The 18,011-nt window shown below is 38.6% G+C and overlaps 4 protein-coding genes and 1 pseudogene across 5 annotated transcripts; 3 read left to right on the top strand and 2 right to left on the bottom strand.

Moving 5' to 3' along the window:
• Positions 1 to 1,545: 1,545 nt before the first annotated feature.
• Positions 1,546 to 3,891, bottom strand: LOC123470390 (neuronal acetylcholine receptor subunit alpha-4-like). Its single transcript, XM_045170635.1, has 9 exons — positions 3,731 to 3,891; positions 3,292 to 3,455; positions 3,180 to 3,224; positions 3,018 to 3,116; positions 2,732 to 2,962; positions 2,483 to 2,660; positions 2,250 to 2,402; positions 2,020 to 2,180; positions 1,546 to 1,958 (listed from the first exon to the last, which is right to left on the bottom strand). Exons 1-9 carry the CDS (start codon positions 3,783 to 3,785, stop codon positions 1,767 to 1,769), a joined length of 1,278 nt encoding a protein of 425 aa, XP_045026570.1. The 5' UTR covers positions 3,786 to 3,891; the 3' UTR covers positions 1,546 to 1,766.
• A 143-nt stretch (positions 3,892 to 4,034) lies between these two features.
• Positions 4,035 to 7,147, bottom strand: LOC123470429 (histone-lysine N-methyltransferase Suv4-20-like). The gene is made up of 6 exons (XM_045170690.1): positions 6,999 to 7,147; positions 6,757 to 6,922; positions 6,576 to 6,687; positions 6,274 to 6,521; positions 5,825 to 6,210; positions 4,035 to 5,744 (listed from the first exon to the last, which is right to left on the bottom strand). The coding sequence occupies exons 1-6, from the start codon at positions 7,145 to 7,147 to the stop codon at positions 4,754 to 4,756; spliced, it is 2,052 nt and encodes a 683-aa protein (XP_045026625.1). The 3' UTR covers positions 4,035 to 4,753.
• A 550-nt stretch (positions 7,148 to 7,697) lies between these two features.
• LOC116919655 (protein SPT2 homolog) lies at positions 7,698 to 10,310 on the top strand. Its single transcript, XM_032925668.2, has 8 exons — positions 7,698 to 7,846; positions 7,914 to 8,059; positions 8,127 to 8,262; positions 8,329 to 8,483; positions 8,559 to 9,354; positions 9,423 to 9,543; positions 9,605 to 9,693; positions 9,796 to 10,310. Exons 3-8 carry the CDS (start codon positions 8,127 to 8,129, stop codon positions 9,897 to 9,899), a joined length of 1,401 nt encoding a protein of 466 aa, XP_032781559.2. The 5' UTR covers positions 7,698 to 7,846; positions 7,914 to 8,059; the 3' UTR covers positions 9,900 to 10,310.
• A 465-nt stretch (positions 10,311 to 10,775) lies between these two features.
• On the top strand, positions 10,776 to 14,699 carry LOC123470391 (protein FAM151B-like). 2 transcript variants are annotated; one of them, XM_045170637.1, is made up of 9 exons: positions 10,776 to 10,903; positions 11,010 to 11,467; positions 11,728 to 11,895; positions 12,698 to 12,826; positions 12,915 to 13,018; positions 13,085 to 13,227; positions 13,308 to 13,467; positions 14,075 to 14,173; positions 14,274 to 14,699. In XM_045170637.1, exons 2-9 carry the CDS (start codon positions 11,386 to 11,388, stop codon positions 14,475 to 14,477), a joined length of 1,089 nt encoding a protein of 362 aa, XP_045026572.1. In that variant the 5' UTR covers positions 10,776 to 10,903; positions 11,010 to 11,385; the 3' UTR covers positions 14,478 to 14,699. The 2 variants fall into 2 exon arrangements, with proteins under 2 accessions (XP_045026572.1, XP_045026573.1); XM_045170638.1 differs by lacking the exon at positions 11,010 to 11,467.
• Positions 14,700 to 15,205: 506 nt separating this feature from the next.
• Positions 15,206 to 17,462, top strand: LOC123470392 (annotated as a pseudogene).
• Positions 17,463 to 18,011: the final 549 nt, after the last annotated feature.

Raw genomic sequence — 18,011 nt, 5'->3', positions numbered from 1 at the left:
AAAATGTATAAAATTAACAAACAAACCTACATATTTAGAAACAACCCATTGGAACGAAGTTGAATACGGCGAATCAGATAAAAAATAAATGAAAACGAACAACTCCCCTGTTCACGCACAAAAATTTTCAGCCAATCAAAACCCGGCTGGAACCCCTGGGGAAACAATAAACATTTTGGGGCTCAATAAGAACGGCATAGCCTTCCATCTTTGCCAAAGTAAATCTCTCAGGGATTAAATGTTAAGTATGTGTTGGCTAGACGGTGAAGTATGGAATCGTTAAAAGACCGGAAAAGAATCGATTCTTTGGAAGGCCCTATCCTTTAGCATTGACGTATTTATCGTCTGCACGTTAAGAGTTAAGACATGGTTAAGACGCCTTCTCAGAGACCTTGTTGCACAAATTATCGTTGAAAGCAAAAGATCGATTTGTTTATAGTGTTTTCAATCGATCTTTTCCCAATTTTTTTTTTTTTTTTAACTTTGGGACTTAATTTGTTTGTGCTAAGTTTGGGACTTAATTTGTGGAGCAAGATTTAAGTCTATTTTTATTGTTTTTTTTTTTTTATATTTTAACATAAATCTTGAAGGCCGACACCCAGTGGCGTTATTGTTTTTTTTTTATATTTTAAAAATATTATAAATTATAGTTTTAAAAATAATTTTTAATGGTTAATAAATGGTTGTGTTCATTGCAGAGTTGGGAGTAGCTCACTGATTTGAGAGCGCGCTCAGAGCTTTCTGCTCAGTGCTGAAACGTGAGCGTAGCTCAGCTCTCGCTCGCAAAAAAGTGAGCGCGCTCTCGCTCGCGCTCGCGCCTTCGCTCACGTACAAAAATGCCATATGAAATCTGGCTAAATATATAAATATTCAAACCAACGTTATTTTGTTACTTACAACGTGTGCGAGACATCTGTATAAAAATTCGGCTTAGAATTTTGACTTGGAATTTAATAAAACTTAACCTATTGCAACCGAAATGAGAAGCTAATTCCGAATAAAATATTAGTTTTCCACTCAATTAATTGATTTTTGGATGAAACGGATCCAGAGTAGCAAACACTTGGAATCAGAAAACCCCCTAAACTAAGTTTAAAAAAGGGCAGTCACTTTGTTTTTATTTTAACAGGTGGTTTAACGAGAAAACCAACAACTTGGTCGAAATCAACGTTCAATTTAGATTATTCCGTGTGATTTTTGTGGAATTCTATGAGATGTCGTATTTCGCAGATTTTGAAAAAAAGTGGGAAGGCAATTCCCTTCCCACTTTTCCATTTTTGGCCAATAAAGTTTATTTTTCAATTGGCCTTTTTACTTTTTTTAAACTTAACATAAACAAGAAAAAAATAAAGTTGATGTGGTAACAATACTTTATTTTCGTTTATTTTAAAATGGCGTCATCTATCGGAAGAAATCTCACAAAAACGTGGATCGGTTGAGATGAAATGATGAGGAAATTACTTTTGATAGAATCCTTATCGGGAAGTTTGTTAGAAGCGAGCCTATCGGTTCTATCGTGTCAATTACAAATGTTTTTCTTTGAAGTTTAGATTCAATCTGTGTGTATTGCCAAAATAAAGAGCTAACATAATTTGATAATTATAACTTTGTCCTTCCAACTACAGTATCTGTCCCAAAACTTAAGCTGGTTAGGGTATTGTTGATTTTGAATGGTGCTATAGCCTAAATGTAAAGTAAAAGCGTCAATGGAAGATATTATGGGACAGTAAGGACATGGATGTAGAAGCCCCCAGAAATGTGTTAATTCAACACAGGAAACTTGAAATCAAGACAGCCAAAAAAGTGCAATAGACGAATACCATGATGCGATCCAGCGCTAAACAAACGCTGAGCCATTCCAGTTGAATCTCGCCATCCCGAGATTCCGAATCACTTGAAACAAACTGCTGAGAATTTTTCTCGATAAGCTCCTTTTGTGCAAAACGGTTGCCAGAATACTGTATAATGATAGCTGCGTCAATTTTTTTAACACAGAAATTAGTAATATAGAAAAATAACCTTATGTTCAACGCCAAGCATAATGCCGATTCGGCCAGTTAAGCAGTTCTGAATCATAGTCGGCGGTGGAATTAATTTTGGAAATCGAGTCCAGCGTAGAGACAAAATGGTAAATAAAATGGAAACCATAGCTGTAACCAATGATCCACTATAAAAGGAGACTATTCCAACCAAAATCCACTTTAGTAAGTATGATACTTGTAAACCTTAATTCTTGGAAAACAATTTACCAATGACGGGCGTATTGATACTTCCAGAAGGCAATATCGTTTTCAAGTATAACAAGAAAACGCAGTGCACAACCACATTTAATACTCCAACGACAAGCTTAGCACCAACCGCGGGAGGTATGAAGAAAGTTGCCAGGGTGAGGATCGCGATTACTAATGTGCAAAAATTGATTAAAGAAAAAAAAAGAAAAGCAACTTTGTGTAATAGAAACATAAGGGATGCCTAGAAATACCGACAGTCGGCGTAATAACAGCCGAAGACGCCGACAACGATCTCTGGATTGTAAAGCTTAACCTCAAACTTGCATAGGGTTCGGGACAGCACTCGTATACTTTGACTTCTATGGATACATTTGTCGACATCAATTTCCACTGAGACATCCTTCGGCTTATTAGATCTTTAACATCCACCTGTATAACAATGCAATCTATGTAGTCTAAAGGACAGGCAAACGTGGATATTATTTTTATGTTCATTATACCGTGGTTGCATTATTTCTTGTGTTCATGTCGATTTCAAGTGCGTTATGCGTCCATGAGCCAATACTTGTCGTACATGTTACGCTATCGAATGGATACAAAGTCGCATCAGGAATGCAGATCGAATCTAACGTGCTTATGGGGACGAAATAAACACTGCCATCGGAAGTTATTAACACATCATTGGAAGCAAAACTGCGATCATTTGATAGCGATCCGTATGAATTGTAAACCTTAATAATAAAAGTTATATTTCCCCCTCTTGATGTACTACGATTGAAAACTTACCTCAAGATCCGGTTTCCATACTTTTTCGCTAGGCAAATGGATGCTTTTTAAACCCTCGTAATCTGCAGGAGACCACATAAAACGGGGATCTTTCCATTGCTGAGGGTACACTTTAAAAAAATTAGGCTTAAAAAAAATGCTTTGATTGGGTTGCTGAATTACCATATAAAAGAATCCTTTTGCTGAAAACTTCGATTCTAATTCATCCTGCAATCCCAAATGGAAATGGAAGCAACGTATACTTAAAACTTTAAAATGTGAATAGAAAATTTACGAAATCAAAGTTGGTGAGCGTCAGACCGGCTTCAAGTTTGATCGCCTTGGTATGATCTATTACAGGACGAATTTGTTTGTTGTAAGATGCTAGGAGATTTTCGTGAAGCCTTTCAATAACGTTGAAGTAGTCATCAGCTTCCACAGCAGGATACTGCCCCCACGCTAAAGAAATTATTGGTCAGAATTTAACACTATTTGTCCTATAGAATGCCAGAAATCAAAAATATTATTGAAGAACTTTCTCGTGTTCTCTTAATTCAGGTTTATCCAACTACTTTCATCGACGGTGAATAATTTTTTCCCTACCTTTTACGATTTGTTCCTGTATGAAAATGTATTAAATCCTGGCAAATCAGGGGATAACGCCCATAACTTTAGCGAAAAAAAAGAAAAAAAGAAAACAAAACACTGTAAATAAAATTGGGACTATACTTTACTTAGAACGATGGCGAAAAGTAAGCCGCGACGGATTAGAAGTAAACCGAGTGACATCTTTGCAATTCCTTTCTCGGTGATCCGGAGTCGGACTAAGTTCACGAGCAACTGAGAAAAGTGGTTTAAATTACACGCTTATATCTCAGGCGACACATTCACAAGAAATGATGGTAAAGGGCACAACAGCAACAGCTGGGAGCTGACGAAGACAGAAATCGATTGGTTGACTGATAAGGATGTTCCATCCTTATTACACAACTACGCAGTTTGAAACAGGATCTGCCAGATCTATTTCAATAAGCGTGATTTCTTGCGTCCATAGTTGTATTCAACGTCACGGTACTCTTCAATAGATACTACTATCAATAATGGGGTAAAATAAGGAACCCGATGAGATTGAAAAGAACGGCACGTTTGCAGAAACTTTGCCCTTGGTAGAATCGGGAGCAATCTCAAGTAATAACAGCTGAATTGCTGGTGGTGATCCGCTCATCAAAAGTGTTACTGGGGCTCCAATAAGTGAACACATGCAGGGGCAGAATTCCTGGTTTCAAAGTTAAAGCATGATAGACGAAGAAGAAAGGTCACTAGGAACGAGATAGAATTGGAAGAGAAGGGAGCTAGGATGCGGCCAAATTGTAAACGAATCCTATCTGCGCTAGTCTGAATTTGAAGAGAAAAACAAAACTTGAGAAATACTGCGCAGACAAAAATATGAAAATATTAAAATCGTGTGACTCGACATTTTTAAAAAGGTGGTCAAATGCGAGGGGAATACATCAGTAAGTTTCCGAAGGATACAGCTTGCCATGTTGGAATCCGAAAATGAAATGGTTGGTGAACAGAAAAACATTTAAATAGATCAAGTGAATGTATGAGTACTGGCTGTGAAATAAATGATATTGAACTTATTCATTTCCTTATATATCGGTTGATTTATCACTCGATTTCATAAAACTGTCGAATTTAGCAGATTGATGTCGCTAGGCCAAATTTGGTCACTTGCTGGATGAACAAGAACTAGGTCACTCAACTGAGGAAAAGTTCGTGGGAGGTAGGTCGATAGTGTGCGATTCATTGCCAAATATCAGTCTTAATCGTTTGGTGGTTGGTAACACTCCCGTTCTCGATGAATTGGGGATTAAAGATGGCGACCTACGTCTTTGGTTTCGACGTACCCGGCTTTTATGGGCTTGTTCCTGTTCGTTTTCCCCATCCATTTCTAGTCCTTCAACTCGAAGGACCTCGTAAACGGGTATCATATTCTGTTGATGTTGGTGGTTACCACCCATACTGCTACCGGATTCAATGACTTCGTCCAGGACAGGACTGCGTTTCATCCGAAGTGTCAGCTTAAGACGTCCACCTGGTGACGTCATCAACGCTGGTTGGTGAGCTGCAAGCTCACGCGAAGATGGCGGAGGAGGAGTAGCTGATCGAGCTTTCCTCTCTTCCGTGGTAGATTCTTTCTCTGGCACTGGCGGGCTTTCTCGTTGAAGTCCATTATCGTTTTCGAAATCGGTGAACTCGTAAACATCACTCTCGTGACTGACGCACTCGGTCTCCGTCGTGGCAACGGGGTAGGCTACAGCAGGTGTTTCCGTCGGTGCTGCTGTTTCAAGGGTTTTTTTGTTTCGTAAACGCATTCCGGATTGTTTTACATCATTATTGACAGGTTGAGAACCTTCCAAGGCGGTATTTTGGACCACGTCACTCTCGACACCGCGGACCGTGCGAGAACGTAAGCTTCTTACTGCTCCAGTGCTTTGTTTTTTATGCTCAACGCTATGACTGGCAACATTTTTATGTGGGGTAGTTGCCATATTTGTTCCGTTCATTTCCTTTGAAGTTTGTGATCGGCGGCGACGTTTGGCACGTACACGAGTTGTGGCAGGAACTACTTTCGCGTCCTGGTGGTTATTTGCACTACCACTATTACCACTGTTTTCTTCACTATTAGTTTTACTCTCATTACATATAGCGTAACCTTGAGCCACCAGCAACTCAGCATCATACCTAACGGACCAAAGAATAGTTGAGGTAAAGAAACGTATAAAGAACGCTTACGATCTAATTAACAGTGGTCTAGATTGTACCTAGTGAGCCCTTTACGTCTTAGCTCTTTGACGTCTAGTGCTCTTGGGACAGTATCTCTATCCTCTATTGGCACCGGGGTGGGTGGATTTCGAGAAGAGCGTCCCGTCAGCGACACAATCGGCTCCTTGTCTGTTTGCTTTTTCACGCGACTCAGTCGCAAATGTGTTTCACGGAGTCGGTATCGCTCTTCCTTTGCGGTTGCTTCGGGACTGCTTTTTTTATTTTTAGCAAATGCACCTGTGCCACGTCTTTCGCAAGTTTCACACTCGCAAAAGCAATTGTTGTCGCCAAAGAAGTCTTCACCATAAAAGCATGTTATTTCTTCACCAGCTTCAATGTCTCTTAAAATTCGAACGCAGGCAGTTCCGCGACCAGTGGCAACAAACTATGACGAGGAATAATAATGCTAACGCCTGAATAATAAGGCCAATGAATTCACACTTCAAACCTTGCAATTAGAACGGCAATCATGATTGATAAATGCTGCTGGTCCAAGCCAAAGCTGTGCACAGTTTTTACGGCAACTATACATTACAGAGAAGTCATTCTTTCCAGGGTGCAACAACTGAGTTTCTTCATCAGGACTCAGTTCAGCTATGCATCCAACTAACAAAGAAATCTGCTCATTTTTGTACCTAGCAGTACAGAAAAATAGAATAAGTGGTGAAAGTTTATCTCCAATTATCCGGTCATCATGTTATTTTGACCTTAAGCCTGTATCTAAAGACTACAGTAAAGACTAAGATTTACCACTTTTGGTGGTGCAAAGTTTGGCTCCTTTTTGTCCCTCCATGGAATACCTAAAGCAGGCTTGAATGGTGAAGCCTGCTGATTCATGGAACATCCCCAAATAACGAACAATCTGAAATTTTAGTGCAATGAATTTATATAGATACACATTATAACTGACATAAATTTATGTTATATGTACATGTTCTTTGACATTCATTTGCTGCTGTTTGTTCTTGTTAGCTAGAAAATTCCAAACATAATCACTAGATGTCAGTTGTTTATATGCTTTCTCATAATCTTGATGCTCAATGAAATCTATGACAGCTTGCTTTAATTCTTCTCTGTTGGCTTTGGGTGGCCTATAACTTTATTATAAAATTCAAAATTTGTTAAAACCAAAGAAACATTTCTATAATGGCACAAAGTGGAAACAGCCCATACCGAAGATTCATTTTGTGGGTAGAGAAGCCAAGATAGGGATCCAAAACAAGCCCAGTAGCCAAATCATCATTTTCTGAAAGCTCTTTAGGAGTCATACCTGATCCCTGTGAGCGAAAAGCTGCTCGGCTATTTAGACTCTGAATCACCATTCTGAAAAAATATAGATATATTTGAATAGAACCTTCCAATTAAACAATGTCTAGCATGAAAACTTATAATATGACATAGTGTCGTCTTATCCAAAAGCTTTAAATAATAAATGTGAAATTATTTTCCACTATTAGGCCTTGAACTCTTTTTGACATGGCCTAAGGGACTATATTGAGTACCTGTCAAACTCAACACATAATATGAGACTTTTGAAGCAAATTATCTGAACTTCCTCAAGCTCGACAGAAAAAATGTTGAACGAGCGTTGGTAAAATCAAATTATCCTTAAATTTCACCAAAGAATAGTTATTAAAGAAAATTGATTTGTTGGAAAGAGAAGAAAACAATTATCTTAAGCGGCGTTGCAACAAAACATAGTATAAACAATATTGCCGTTATTATCTGATTTTCAAAATAGGATTCGTTTTTCGTAATATTTGGGAAATTTCTTCTTAAATTTACATTTTTAGATTTTGTAGCTCTGTTAATAAAATTATTTTAGATTTGTTACGGATAAATTAATTTTTTGACTGCCGCTTTCTCGTTACTCGGTGTTCTTTCACAGATTTCACGTCTTTTGTGGCAGTCAGAGGCAGACGTCATCTGATTTCGGGTCAAGCAGTCGTGCCTTTAGTGGAATGGACTTCAGTTACTTGCTAGATCTTGCAAAACAAAATGAAGAACAGGCAAAGGAAGCAGTACGTAGATTTTCGTAGTCATAAAATAAAAAACTAAAATAAAATACGTACGTTTTTCCAATCATAGGTTCAAGTCAAAAGGTATAGTACTCAGGTATCGGCCTCGAAAAAAATTCCTCGCTCTGGAGTTCAATCACAAGCCATTCGTGCTTTTTTAGATCGTAAAGATCAAGAAGAAAAGCAAAAACGATTGGAAGAAAAAAAAAGAAAGAGGTAGCAAGGAAAATGAACCATTACAGATGGGACAATTTACTAAACCACAATTTTTGTTTACTTGTAGATGTTATTGTCTTTGCGGGCTCAGGATCGCAAGTCAAATGCAAGGGTCCAAGCAATGCTAAAAAGAACCAAGAGTGGGAATAAGGCAGTATTGGATGAAGCCAAGAATTCGCTAAATACAGCTGTTACAGCTGCTGGTAGCATAAATAAACTAAACTTCCAATTTGTGGCAATCTAACCACAAATGCTTCATTGTTTAAAAGGTCTTGATGTCCAACCAGATGAAGATGATTACGGCTATGTATCTCATGAAGCATCTGCAGCTTATAAAAAGCTTATTGATAAGTACAGTAGCACTGACACTTCCATTGGTAGTTCACAGAAAGTACGGAGTCATAAAGAGTTGAGCAATGCTAAGGTAAGAAAAATATGATTTTCCTTGCAACAATGTACCATGTTTTTGCATCAAAGTTCATTGTGGTTTTAACATCAGGATAGGGTAAAAAATGCTCTTGACAAAATTGAAGAGCAGGAAGGTTCAACTCAACGGAAAAAACGCACTCATAAACCCATAATTTTGAAAGAAAAGGATAACATAGTGAAAATTGATAATAAATCCCGTAATAATGATAGAGATGTACAGAAGAAGGTGCGACCAAAGGGTCTTCCTCCAGAGGCAACTCTGAGTTTTGACCAGATTTTGAAACTAGCTGCAGCAAAGCAGCATGAACCAATAAAGACTGAAAAAAAAATAGATCTCCCTGAAAAAAAGGAACCCGAATCTAACCGATTAATGACCAAGAAAGAAAAAGAAGATCTCATGAGAAGGAAAGAGGAGGAACGAGAACGTCAACTACGGAAAGAAGGGAAATTACCCCCTATAGTGCCTGCAAGTTCTGCTCCTTCGGTACCCGTTAAAAGCAAAGAGAAGCCTGCAACCAAACCGGTTCCATCTAAAGAACCCATGAAAGCCCCGAGTTTATTAAATGGCAAAAACCTTAAACCGGCACCGAATATGGGTTTGATGAACAAACCAGTTGCAAAACCCAATGATCAAAAGAGCTTGCCTGTTAAACCAGACAGTGTCCAGCGCCCAGGAGCATCAAAAGTAGCTCAAAATAAACCAGGTCCACCCCAAATGAAGAACCAACCTCCTAAGTCCTTACCGCCACCTCAGATGTCAAGAATCCCGCAAGGAAAAGGAAAATCTCTGGCGAAGCCTCCGATTGGACCAAGTCGTCCCTTTCCACCGTATAGAGACATTCGCCCAGTTGAGCGTGCCTATAAAAGTATAAATGGATCTTATTTAGTCTCCTGGACAATTTTACCAACACGTTTCTTTATTTGTTTTTTTAAGGATCTATGGAAAGTGATGAAGAAGAAGATTCTGAATTAGACGATTTCATCGACGACGGCCCTGACGACACTGAAGATTATTCGAAGCACATACAGGATATTTTTGGTTATAACAGGAATAGGTATAGTTTTGGTTGAATAGGCCTTTTTGTGTTTACCAGAATTAAAGGTTTTCTTTATTAGGTATCGTATCGAGAGCGACGATGAAGATGAATGCATGGAATCTAGTTTTGCTCAGCAAATGAAAGAAGAGTGCATCAGTACTAAAATCGGTAAGTTTATTCGATTACTTCCTTTACATAATTTAGAACAAAACAATTCGCATTTCAGTTTCGTTTATCTCTAAATTCATGCATCTTTCATTATTCGTACAGGTATATTGGAAGACCTGGAACAGGAACGCCTAATACGTGAAGAAGAAGAAGCAGAAAGGAAGAGCAAAATGGCTTCTGCTAAGAGGGCAAAAATTCGCAAATGATAAAGCGTTGGCAACACTATAGTGCATTTTCCCCTCTGTTAGCTCTTATATAAATGCTTCCTTTTTATCAGGAAACATTGTATCTACTGTGGCACGTGGTTTAATATCCATCGTGTTTCCACGAAACTACGGAATAATATTTTTTTCTTTTTTTTTCTTTCTAAGGGCGATTTTGTTTTCCCCGCCAAAATTTTGTTACTATTTGGGATGTGGTTCTAGTAATGAGCTATAACACATCGAAGTTGACTGTTTTCATTCTGGGAATGACTTTATGGTGTAATTATTGTGGGCCCAATGCAATTCCTGCGGAGAACAATCTCGAATCCGGCATATTAGCCGAAAAAAGCTAGGTCTTTGCATTTTCATAATAATGATTCCACTTGTGTCTAATACAATTGGCCACGAATAAAATTGGTACATATTTTTTAAGACGTTGATTTGGAAACAAGAAATTTACCAGAAACTGCCGTCACATATCGATTTGTGCATGAAACAGTTATTACATGGTCGACTTATGTTTAATGACGAAAGTTTTTGCATAGTAATCTACACGCACTCCAAATTGATGGACGTTTTTATTAGCATGTTTACTGCATAAAATTATTGTGGCCCATGCACCGATTATTGCTCGATGCTGAAAATTTGTCTAACATTGTGCTGTATTGTTTTAATACGAATTTCCGATGGAATGCCTTCACCATCAACATGAACATTGGAAGTCTACAGCAGGGCAATGTTGTCTATTAGTCATTGAATTAGTAACTCACGTCTATATCATATTTACTGTATAACAGTACACACGAGAATTCCGCTACCATGTACGCGCACGCGCTTCAAGAGCTTACCGTTTGTTTTTTATTTAAAAAAAATCAGCTGTTGGTCTGAGGTTGGGATATGTTGTTGACCGCTGACAGCGAGAAACAGAAACAATACTTTTAACAACTAGTTCCCTCGTTTTTTTTTCTGGAACTTTGTTGTCAGATAACAGACCTGTTAGAAACGAGGTAAACTCTCCTTCCCCACCTACGTGCGCATCCTTGTCTCTGTAAAAGAAGAAACGAAATCTTTAGTATGCCTTTAGACGGAATTGAAATCTTTTTCTTTTTCTAGGTCAAGTTCCCGTTGGCTTCAATATTTTTAGTTACCTGCCTCCTTGAGAGTGTTAAACTTACAGTCCTCTTCTTTTTAAAACATATGGAAAGTGGGATGGGCCTTTCGGTTCCCTCCCATCTGTTTTAAGGGCCCGTACTAAAACGTAGACTTACAGTCACAAGGAGTGGAGGGCCATCATTTGATCAAGTGATGTTCACTCTGTCAGTCGCGTTTCAACGATCTTTCTGACAGGAATTTTGCATCTGGTTCTTTTCGTGCTAAAAGTTTCATAATTCCCACAAAATTGGGTGAATGGAAAAAATGGGACGATCTGACAGGTTCTTACGGTGAAATCCAACTGTCATACTCTTGGCTGTGTTCATCCTTTATCAGAATGTCACATCGTTTGGTTATGACAGTGCTTATCACATGTTGGATTGTCCTCCGAACCAGTGCCTTTTCAGTTCAAAAACACGGTTGGTATCTTAAGAAATCTAGGCTGCAGTACGCGCCCTATAATACCTGCCAAATACTTCTTGATTAATCTTTTATTCATCGACACTGCAAAAAATATTTGTAAATATGCTAATTAGAATATTTCCAAATGTAATGGTTAAAATGGAAAAATCTAAATCTATGTCAAGTATTCATCTTGCAGCTTGGACTAAACCCACATTTGGAGGTGTGCAAAAAGTAAACCGTTATTTTTTGTTTTGTTTTTGTTTTTACTATTCAGAAAACGCTAGTGACTTGGCAGTTGATAGAATGGAACCAGCTGTGCATGTGGCTAACCGAGCTTTTCCATCGGTGGCAGATATTTACCCGGAAATTGGAACTGATCTAACCCAAGTGACCTGGGCCCATGGAGTAGACACGAGAAAGAAGCTCGAACGGGCCTTAAGGGGTAAGCATTTTTGTAATTGCACTGAAAGCGGCGTTTATCTCAAGGTTCAAAAGAAATCAAAAAATCGTTAATTAACAATTACAAGACGTGCCTAACAAATTGTAGAAACCCGTCAGTCCAGTCATACGTGTTTTCTAAAAATATTCGAACTGACAAAAGCATCCCTTATCTTGTAATCAAAACTTGAATTTGACTCTTCCATTATTGTCGTGTATGGTTTAAAAATAGCTATTCCCATAAGGTCAACTGACTCGCATTCTGTATTAGGATGAGAGAAAAAAACAAATTCTTTAAAAAGATGCGCACAGCACCCTTTTGTTTTGGCGCAAGGGGCAAAGATCGTGTGGTGACACCGTTTGGCCCCATTTTTCTGAGAATGTTTTAACACTCCTGGTTTTAGGTATGTGACCCGAACGGCAATCTTTTATCTGTCATGCACTTGCTTCTGATTTGCATTAACGTTCAAGTTCTGAGTTCTTGCAATCGCTTTTGGAACGCCAACCTATTAGGTAGGGAGCAACCTCGCAAGTTTGCTCACAATACAAGTTAAATCAACTCAATCATGGCTTGACTGGCCCCACATATATGTTAAATGTGCCCCATAATTAAAAACAAACAAAAATCATTAATCCTTTTCTTCAAATCAAAGTTTTACTTTACGTTCAGAAAATAGATTAATTCAGGGATTGGTTAATAGCGATATTATTCCTTAATATAACATTGGTGAATCAAAAAATCAATCTAACACTTGCATGCGAATTGTACTTTACGGATGGCAAAATGTTTTGCTCGTCTACCCAAGGTAGCGTGATGATGATAGAAGCAGACGTTTCTCTTGGAAAGTTTAAGGGCGATCCTCTTTCCTCAAACAGACCAATTATGGCACATCCGCCAGTAACTGCCAGTGATTTGACTCTGGAAACTTTTTTAGGTAAATCATATACTGTACAATTCTTTCTTTAGAATAGAAAACAAAACAGATTCTACGTAACGCATATTCCATTGCTTATTGATTCTAGATATGGTTCTTGACGAATCCCAATATAAAGGAATTAAATTGGATTTCAAAAGTAACGAAGTACTTGAACAAGCTCTCCAAATAATCAAAAGTAGAGAAAATAGGGTAAGCGGTTACTCATTCAGTTTGCCATGTATATCAACGTAAATTTTACTTAACGATTGACATTAGATTCGCGTTCCACTTTGGCTGAATGCAGACATCATTCAGGGACCAGTGGGCGCTACGACAGAACCTTTAAATACGGATATGTTTTTGAGCCTCACTAAATTCTACTTTCCCACCGCAGTCATTAGCGTTGGATGGACTACGAAGTATGTTGCATTTAACCTTTTTTTTTACCCGTAGTAAAAATCTAGAGGCATATTGTATGTGTTTTAATTGAAACACTTAGATTGGGGAAAGAGGCTGGTTCATACACGTTCGACCATGTTCTCAAAATGAGAGATGTCTTAACAGCCGCTCAAGTAACCGCTCCTGTAACCTTTCCTGTTCGTGCTGCCCTAGTGACAACTTTGGAATCTCGGAAAAATATGTTATGGCTCCTTAATCAAGTAATTTTCATAATGGTTGTTCGAGAAATATGCATGCGTGTCAAAATGCATGCGGGTTACGCTTAGTGAAATGATTGAAAAACACTTGGGTTCGCATCTTCGTTGTAAGACTCTTGGTTTATTTTTAATTCTGTAAATCTTAATTGTCGATTACTAGCCAGGGAGCAAAGTATGAATGAATGGAATTTATCATATGCTCTTATAGAACATTGCAGTTTTTATGGGCGAGTTAAAATTTTCATCATGGCAAGAAACACGATTTGTGTTGATTCTTAACCTAACAATGATTGCTAGTATAGCACTGGCATCGAACATATTTTTACGGTGGGAACGGAGGTCAAGGTACAATTGTAAGATTACCATAGCCTCCCTCTCCTTTGTTCCCCCTCCCCACTTTCTATGTAAAAGCCCATACGCATGCCAACGCTTGTTCCAGACTTCTTATCTTACTACAGCATGCTTCCACTTCCAGCGAAGGAATTTAGTTTGCTAGAGGGGTTTGATTTCAGATTTTTTTGTTTAGCCTACCAGAATAGTTAGGCTACCTACTGTACAAGATAATTTTTTATCATTTTTGTGTTTCTTCTTTGTTATTTAATTACTATAGATACCAGGAAGCACGATCACAATTTGGAGTTCTTTTGGCGACAAAGTAGATGTACCTGCGCTACTGGATTTCATAGACGCGATTGGCAAAGAGTTTGTCGTAAGTAGATCAACAAAGCTATATACATTTGTTTTCATCTTTCTATTAAGCTTTCCGATAATAACAAATTGTTTCTGTCTCCGCCGTTTTGTTTGTTCAGTACATTGATGTTCAAAGAGGCTTGCGTTGTCAGATCTCCCGCTACAGAACATTCAGGTCGGCATCGTCTTGGTTGCTCAACACATTAGCGATCGCACGAACTGGAAAATTTTCCGCTGGTACAGGTTTTTTAGCGCTGATCACGTACGTGACGTGCATGACTTCCTTCTTGCCATGGAACGCGGATTCGTACACTAGACAATAAATTGTGGTTCATCAAATACCAAATGAATTCAAAAACGGAGTAGCTACGTACCATAAAACAAGTTATTTATTTGAATATTGAAATTTCATTCAGAATTTTCAACTTTGTGCGACTTTGTGCTGAAAGATCACAACGCATTTGACGGGTGTTTATTATAACATATCTGTGCTGTTCTTCTGATGCTAAGAACAATTTAAATATACACTGCATCTCAAAACTGTACCTATTCGTCCTCCTCTTCATAATGCGTTATTGTATAACATTATAAGCCCGTAATTGCGTAACTTCTCTATATGTACCCTAAAAGACACAGAATGACTTGTATAGCGGTTTTCTACACTTCTAGGTAGGTTGTGGCATTAACTTTCTTCGTCATGGTAGCCCTAGGGTTTGGAATTCTTATTGAAGTAATATGGAAGCCAGTGTCTACCGATAAAGTGACCACGAACTTGATTTCGCTGTGGGCTGAAGGATGGCCCCCTGGCCATAAAAAAAGCCGCTTTCACTCTCTCTTTCTCATTTGACCAATCAGCTAGCTGCAAACCCGATTCTACTCATGCTCAATCGCCAGAGTAAGGAAAGTGTTTTCTTTCTTTTTTTTATTTTTCTACATTTTTGTTGAATACCTACCGTAATAGATAGAAAGTGTTCAGTCGATTCCGAGTTGTTGCAACAACATCAGCTCTGGAACGTCATTTTCTAACAGTGATCTATTCATTAAGCACGCACTTTCTATCTGCGATCCAAAAATGTCTCGTTGTCAATGTCTGAGTGTGACTTTTGTGTTTCTTCCTTCTATAGTGTTGCTGAACACAATAGGTTGGACAATGGTTCTTTTCTCCGCGCAAGTCAAAAGCGCTTACATTTACGGAAATGATGCGATATCGATACCGTCTGTCGCCAAGTTTTTCCCGCAAATACAGTCCGACCTTTCACGTGTCAAGTGGGGACATGGTGTCAACAGTAGGGGTCAGCTCTTCCAGTCACTACAAGGTAAGAGCGCTTTCTTTTAGCTGGTAACTTATCGTAGAAAATTTCTAACTGTCAAAGCTATGGCTAAAGTTGCTTTTCCTATTTTGGTGTTAGCTCTTTTCTTTTCTTTTTGAAAATCGCATTCGTGGCGTGGCTCTACATTACAAGTTCTGAAAACATGCGAACATAAAAATCAGATACAAATAGAAAAGTACAGGCGATTATTTGTTATAGAATTATTCCCCTCAGTTAGGAGAAGCATTTTATGCAACGGATTTTGTGTATGTTTTATTTGTTAGGAAATGACATGATGATTGAAGCGGACGTTTCCATGGGAACGATAACCGGCCGCGAAGGAAAATTTTTGCCTATAATGGCTCATCCACCGTTCAAAACTTCGGACTTGAGCTTGGAAGAATTTCTTGACATTGCGCTGAGTAGCAGATCACCTAAAGGAATAAAACTTGATTTTAAAGAAATGGAGGCAGTCGAAGTGTCTCTTATGATAATAAAATCCCGTGCTAACAAGGTACGCTGAAATGAATTATGTAAACAAATAGCCGGTGGAGTTTCCCGTAAGTAAAACATGCCTCCGTCGGCGCGTGAATTTGGTTTGTGCAGATTCGTGTGCCTCTTTGGATAAACGGAGACATTATTCAAGGACCAGTCAATGCCACGACAAAACCACTTGGTAAGCGCACTGAATGAAGTGAGAATATTTTGCAGGAAAACAGTTTTTAGTTAGCGTGAGAATCACTTTAAGTCGAATAACGATACAATTTTCAAAAGATGCTAGACGGTTCCTGAATCTGACAAAAAGATACTTCCCTGATGCTGTTCTATCCGTTGGATGGACAACGAGGTTCTCTTTTCTGCATAAATCAACTAACAAAATCCAATTTTCCAATCGCGCTAAGCTTTCTCTCACGTAAAAGGTATGGCCCAGATATTAGTTCTTGGCCGTTGCAGATCATCAATGAAGGTTCGTACACAATGGACCATATGATTCAACTGCGTGATGCCCTCAAAGCGGCTCAGATTCGGCAGCCAGTTACGTTTCCGATTCGGGCTGGTTTATCCACTACACCGGAATCTCAGCGTAGCATTTTGTGGTTACTCGAACAGGTAAGAACAGTCTTAGCCACATCACTATAGTTCATTAACAGGCAATGTTAGTCAACACTGTGTGTATAGCACTGGTGGCCAAAACTTTCAAATGAAGATCGGTATAGATCAGCCGATGTCTGCCCTCCGTATAAGTCACGGCGGAGGTATACATGTTGTGCCTAAAGTATAAGAACAAACACGCATAGTCTTGGGATGTCTGCCAAATCCAACTTTCTCTAAACGTGATTCTGAAGTAAATGAGCAAAAGATGAAAGGGCTGATACGCTAAGGATAGCATATGGCCTTCCCTTCTGTTTCTAATTTGAATGAGATCTGCATAAATGTCTTTTTCCCACTTTCTTATTAACCAACATTCTGTTTTGTTTCGCTGGCGCATGTTATAATGATTGTACAAATATTCGAACGAACTTCTTGTCAGTCTAAGATTTTCATTTTCATTTAAGGATCACCTCGTGGCATTATTTCCATTTTAGTTAATTTCCTTTTTTAGATTGAAGGTAGCACATTGACACTTTGGAGTGGACCATTCGATACGGTCGATTTGCCTGGACTGATGAAACTTATCAAGAATATTGGGACAAAAAAATATACATTGACGTATCTAGCGGCCTTCTCTGTGAGATTCAACATTTTCAAGATCACCCATAGTTCTGTTCGATAACGGAGGAAAAACAAATTTGTGCAATCAAATTCGGTTGAAGAGCGTTCGCCCAGAACAAAATCTGACGTTGAGTTTGATCCGGACGAGAACTGGCCAGTGTTTATGTCTACCTTGCATTTTAATTGTTGCCGCGCAATAAGCTTTTTTTTTCTCGTTATAACGATGGTGTGCAGAAAAACACGATCAAGTGCCTTTCGATGAAATAAATGGATTTTTGTTCTTAAGTCTCAGAACTTTCTCATTCTTTTTACGGAGTTTGTCGGAGGTGAGGAGGTACACACCTACAAGGTAGGCTAACTTTCAGTTCTTTAGACATAAGATAAACGGAATGTATACATTTGTAAGCAAGCCACGTTGCCAATAATAAAGAAACAAGGGTCATTGAGTCCGACCATCAGAATATCGTTACAAATGGTGTCACGATAAAAGTTTAACATTTTCTTCTCCGAATAGGCCGGTGGGTCTACACAGCACATTAGACGCGGACTGGTGCCCTATAAAGATCTGGATGACATGGAAATTTAATTTATTCAGATGTACTGGTTCATGAATAATATTACGAACATTAGAATAGGAAGATTAAAGGCGTTTAGAGAGGGAAAGTTTATCAAGGCTCTCATTTTTAGGCCAAGCAGTTAAGCTTAGCCCAGGTTTAAACAACAGGTGGTTGATCAATGCGACACGCCTTATATCAAGGCGTTTGAATAAAAGATGACAGATGAAAAATGGTGGTGGGGGACCTTGTTTTTGCCCAAGGATAATCACCTCTACTT

Source organism: Daphnia magna, linkage group LG3 (genome assembly GCF_020631705.1).
Source record: "Daphnia magna isolate NIES linkage group LG3, ASM2063170v1.1, whole genome shotgun sequence".
Classification (NCBI taxonomy): domain Eukaryota; kingdom Metazoa; phylum Arthropoda; class Branchiopoda; order Diplostraca; family Daphniidae; genus Daphnia; species Daphnia magna.
This window is presented reverse-complemented; position numbering and strand designations above follow the sequence as displayed.

Excerpts from the sequence above, each read along its gene's own strand:
- LOC123470390 (XM_045170635.1), bottom strand. The coding sequence starts at position 3,785 with ATGTCACTCGGTTTACTTCTAATCCGTCGCGGCTTACTTTTCGCCATC. Across the intron at positions 3,456-3,730 it reads ACTTTTCGCCATCGTTCTAA|CGTGGGGGCAGTATCCTGCT; the intron begins GTAAAGTATAGT and ends TAATTTCTTTAG. Across the intron at positions 2,181-2,249 it reads TATCAATACGCCCGTCATTG|TCTCCTTTTATAGTGGATCA; the intron begins GTAAATTGTTTT and ends TGGTTGGAATAG.
- LOC123470429 (XM_045170690.1), bottom strand. The coding sequence starts at position 7,147 with ATGGTGATTCAGAGTCTAAATAGCCGAGCAGCTTTTCGCTCACAGGGA. Across the intron at positions 6,522-6,575 it reads ACTTTGCACCACCAAAAGTG|ATGATGACCGGATAATTGGA; the intron begins GTAAATCTTAGT and ends GGTCAAAATAAC. Across the intron at positions 6,211-6,273 it reads ATTGCCGTTCTAATTGCAAG|TTTGTTGCCACTGGTCGCGG; the intron begins GTTTGAAGTGTG and ends TCCTCGTCATAG.
- LOC116919655 (XM_032925668.2), top strand. The coding sequence starts at position 8,127 with ATGTTATTGTCTTTGCGGGCTCAGGATCGCAAGTCAAATGCAAGGGTC. Across the intron at positions 9,355-9,422 it reads AGTTGAGCGTGCCTATAAAA|GATCTATGGAAAGTGATGAA; the intron begins GTATAAATGGAT and ends TGTTTTTTTAAG. Across the intron at positions 9,544-9,604 it reads TTTGGTTATAACAGGAATAG|GTATCGTATCGAGAGCGACG; the intron begins GTATAGTTTTGG and ends TTTCTTTATTAG.
- LOC123470391 (XM_045170637.1), top strand. The coding sequence starts at position 11,386 with ATGTCACATCGTTTGGTTATGACAGTGCTTATCACATGTTGGATTGTC. Across the intron at positions 12,827-12,914 it reads GACTCTGGAAACTTTTTTAG|ATATGGTTCTTGACGAATCC; the intron begins GTAAATCATATA and ends TATTGATTCTAG. Across the intron at positions 13,019-13,084 it reads TCAAAAGTAGAGAAAATAGG|ATTCGCGTTCCACTTTGGCT; the intron begins GTAAGCGGTTAC and ends GATTGACATTAG.